The sequence below is a fragment of the Benincasa hispida genome, chromosome 6, assembly GCF_009727055.1.
Source record: "Benincasa hispida cultivar B227 chromosome 6, ASM972705v1, whole genome shotgun sequence".
Classification (NCBI taxonomy): domain Eukaryota; kingdom Viridiplantae; phylum Streptophyta; class Magnoliopsida; order Cucurbitales; family Cucurbitaceae; genus Benincasa; species Benincasa hispida.
In genome coordinates, this window is record NC_052354.1 from 29,433,401 (window position 1) to 29,438,061 (window position 4,661).

Consider the following 4,661-nt stretch of genomic DNA (forward strand, 5'->3'; position numbering starts at 1 on the left):
TAACTCATAAAATTTTCATTTATTTGAACCCAACCCAACCCAAATGAATTGATAACTCAACCCAAACCACACGGGTTGGATTGGATTGATCGGATTTTTCGGATCATCGGGTTTTTTGAACACCCCTAATAGACACTGATAGACATTGATCAACTATGAGTAATAGACACTAATAAATACTATCAATCAATAATAGACAATGACATTTTACTATATTTAAAAATATTTCCAACAATTTTATCATTTAAAACAATTACCTAAATAAATAATTACAAAAATTATAACTTAAAACGAAATCATAAAATTAACATAGTGATAGTTTATATTCAACCAAATATTTAGCAACTATAATTAATTTTATGGTTTATAGATATATTATCAAATACATTTTGAAAAATTGATTAAATTATAATTTAATTTTTGAATCTACTCTCAAACATATATCTAAAAACATGAATGAAACTCTATTGTTTTTTAATCCCTTATTTTCAAAATTCTATTTTCGGATTTGACTGTCCAACAACCCTAAAAAATTTGAAGTTCAATCACAACCATCAAAACCTTTTAACCAAAATGAAATAAAAGAGGTTAACTAAACTAGTTATGAACCTTTAATTTTCCTCAACTGCAATCCCATCAGGGGTGTTTGGTAGCTAGGAGAGTTTTAACTAACTGAATCAACTTTATCTAACAAATCCCAAGCCAAACATGAATTGCCAAGACGATTAAATACACAAAATGATTGAATAAATAAACATATTATACATTTTAAGCATACTTAACAGGTTTCACTCTGCATTTTCAACGACATGGAAAGTCTCATGCTTTCGGTTGATATCTGTCAAACGCTTGCAATAACGAAAAAGACGCCAAGCAAATCGACAACAGAAGTGTTGTATATCTTCACCTGTAAGAGTTAGATATATCGGATTGAAGTACTTACAGGAAAATGTAGGACTAGTATGCATATTAGTTTTAATTTATCATGTAAGTGCAAGCTACCAAATAAACACAGGTGCTTTAAGAGGTTTAGTTTAGATTCCGAGGAGAAGGCTTCTCATAACTACACCGTTAAATTTTCAGTACCTCTGAAACTTCATCTAGGCTTGTTGGAAAAAATGGAATCACATCTCAAGAATCATCGAGAATGATTTTAATTTTATGTAGAGGGCACTCTTTCAGATCCACATAAATGAAAAGGGATGGCAATCCATCGAGTGACATAGTTTTTTAGCTAGTTCAGGAATCCCTTAGATTTCATACAATATACATCTTCTAAGTAATGTAGGAGAAGATGGTGTCAACTCTACCTATTAATTGTTGGAAAATGTAGTTGGTTAGTACATGTTTGAGAATGATTTTGAAATGGTTAAACTCACTTTTGTCGTATTTAAAATCACTCCAAAACACATCTTTCATCGCTCAAAATCAATTCTTCGATCTTCAGGTTTAAGCACATTTTCCATAGTATTAAAACCTATTTTGAAGGAACAAAAGAATTTTGAAAATGACAAAAGCGATTTTGACCAATCAAAATCACTCCCAAAAATACCCCAAGTAGAGAATGTTAAGAAGTTTCGATTATGACTTTGACTAATTTAGCCTTGTCACGGCCTTACTTGAACATGATTTGTCCTAGAGTTTGTACAACTATGTCCTTGAGTTCTTAAAAAAACTAATTGAGTCAGGGTCTTGTTTGACAGCTTGGATTGAACTCCAATCTGCCCTCACCACTTATTCAAGTTTTTTATCCATATATACCATAGATACAATGAATACAACACAAGCATCTCTCACGAATTCTGCCGAGATTGTATGATGTATTGAATAATTTTCTCATATGCAATTTCGTAATGAAACTTGTATGTTTGGTATCCCATTTTACTCATATAATAAAGGTTAAACTACATGTTTGGTTTCTTTAGAAATTGTAGTTCCATCCTTATTGTTTTCTGCTAACTTCAAGTAGTCTATGTTGCCAACACAACTAACAAAAAGGAAACATGATACTCATTTCTTGAAATTTGGATAAGGTGGTGTGATCTTGCAGCCATCTAATAAAATTTGAAGGATCAATGGTGAAAATTTATGAACCAAAATCATGATGTCCAAAATGAGATTATCAAATATAGTTCGATCCAATAGCTTGGTCAAGAAATCTAATATCCCCAACTAGCTACAGATCACGTCACATCATCCAAATGTCAAAAGAATTGAATCGGGATTATGTTCTATCAATCGATGTTAACTTATAAAAAGAAATATATTCAGAACTCTAGGAAATTACCTTAAAACTACCGCTGCATTTCTCATGGCCAAATACCTCTGAACGTACTCATTAGGAAGTGATCTTATGACCTTGAAGATATCAGCGTTTGCATATCGAAGAGTAGTCCTAGGATCATAGTATGGTGCCTGAATAATAACAACGTCGAGACTTACTGAAGTGAAATCAAACGGTTATTTGGGTGAAAACAAAGAAAGGTCTTGTAAAGACACGACCAGAGCTAAGGGTAATAACTGTTTTTTACTTCTTATTTGTATTATACCTAATAAAAAAATTTGTTAATGTTTAAGTCACGATGCCTCTCAACAAGTTTAGAATGACGTGATATCCGCAAGAAATTTTGATTGCAGACAAGCAAAAAAAAAAAATCAAAGAGGTTTGGACAAATGTACATAATTAATTAATTACTTGAAAATATTTAGGTGAAAATATAGAAAAACAAGAGTGGTATTTCTTAAAATACTACGAAAATAGACAGAGAAATTAATATGGTTAGGGCTGAAAGCAAAGCTAATGCATGCAATTCACTCTATACATCAGTAGTTCAGATTCATTATACTCTAGAACCATTACAAAAATCATGAGCTATAAAGAAGGGAATCCGTAATTCATTGCTATTCTAGTTTAGAAAGCAAAGCTGAGTTATAAACTACCAAAAGTTTCAAACCTCATATCCTGTTATATCACAAATTCTCTTGCATGGATGCATTGAGGGAGGTGACTCAATATTAACATCTGAAAAACAGATAAAAGGAACTATCAGTTCAACTAAAGAGTACAAAACTCAAAGGAGAAAAGATCATAATGCATCATTTTCAAGAAAATCTCCACTTCAAGAACATAAGCTTCTAGATTCCAGAAGAGCAATCATGATACAGTCCACAATGTAAGACGGACTGAATTCCCTTCCAGCTTCCCTAATATTTCACCATCCGTACATTTAATCATAATTTAGAAATTTTCTAGAAAATGTTTGGAATCAATATCAAAAACGTCCCTTTACCAATTTGTTTCTTATTTATAGTTAATTAGTTATCTAAAAATATATGTCAGTTTAAAATAATTTTTTTAATCTTAAGTTTAAGCTAATTCTTTTAGACTTCACCCAGCTTCTAAAAAGTAGATGTATTTGTAGGTGTCTTATACGCATAAGATTCAAGACTTTCGATAAGGGATATATAAATTATGAAATTCTAAAAATGTTTAGCTTTTTAATGTGATATTGTTCATGTGACATTAATACTTGTGAAAAGATCCAAAATCGGCTCACTTATTGCTCTCTCTCTCACTTGTCGCTGCCTCATTTGCAAGAAAGATTCCAAGTCCAGAAGCCACTTTTTTCTCAACTACATATTGGCAGGAAACATTTAGAACTTGAAGCCCATGTTCCAAAACTTCAATCGGCAGTTGGGAGGTAGCTCTCCCCCTCAACGTCAACAACCTTCTTTCCTCAGTTCTTGATGGCCATCCTTTCAGAAAAAAGATCAGTGACTGCAGTTTCCTAGAAATTTCTTTCGACTTTTATGGCTACAAAATAAAGCAAAAATGGAGTCTTCAACAACAAAGAAAATCTCTTGGATTCTTCCTTGGCTAATGGGTAGCTTTCCTCCCCCACTTTTATAATTTCATTGTATCAATGAAATTGTTTCTTATACCAATTTTTGCATGTAGAAAATTGATAAGGAAAAACGCATGCCTTGAGAAAATAGGAAGCTATACCTAAAGAAAACTTGCATGCAATGGAATTACCACTTCAAGAAAAAATAAACCCGAAGCTACGTAAACTGGAATCTCAATTGATAGTGATCCCAACACTATTCACGAAGACCTGAAGTGAATCAATAAAATTCACAAAGCTCCACTTTGGCACCAAACTCAAAGTTTGTCCCCAAAAGCTCATTTTTTCCCATGCACTCCTCACTGGCTCATCCTTGGAAATGCACTGACTTGAATATTCTTATGTTTATGGCACCTAAAATTGTTGTTGGAATATGACAGGTCACTAAAAAGCATCTTTCCAATAGTAATAACTACTTTTAGGGTTCCCCAATTCCACCCTTTCCCTGCTGATTTATCTAATAGGCACCCAGTAGGGAAAGTTTATGGTAGAAATGTTTACAAGGGAACTGTACCCTCTGAAAGTTAGTTAACAATGTACATGTTGATATAAGTATTGTTGAAATACGTTAAATTAGCCCTAAGGGCATTTTTGTCTTTTTACTATATTTGCTAAATTAGGGTTTCACATTATTCTATTTATATCTAAGGTTGGGTCTATTGTAAACAAGACATAAAAATAATAAGTTCTTTTCTACCGTGGTTTTTCTTCCCTGAATTAGGGTTTTCCACGTAAACTCCTTGTGTTGTCTTCTTT

General features: G+C 32.5%; 1 protein-coding gene across 2 annotated transcripts in view; it reads right to left on the minus strand.

The window, feature by feature from the left end:
- Positions 1-615: 615 nt before the first annotated feature.
- The window catches only part of LOC120079414 (INO80 complex subunit C), a 12,405-nt gene continuing 8,359 nt past the window's right edge, over positions 616-4,661 (minus strand). The window contains exons 2-4 of one of the 2 annotated variants that reach the window (XM_039033582.1): positions 2,955-3,022; positions 2,288-2,415; positions 616-907 (exon numbers count right to left, since the gene is read on the minus strand). In XM_039033582.1, coding sequence (XP_038889510.1) covers positions 904-907; positions 2,288-2,415; positions 2,955-3,022 — 200 coding nt within the window. In that variant the 3' untranslated portion in view covers positions 616-903. Of the gene's footprint in view, positions 908-2,283; positions 2,416-2,954; positions 3,023-4,661 lie in introns of those variants that run through there. The other variant, XM_039033583.1, reaches the window with a different exon arrangement.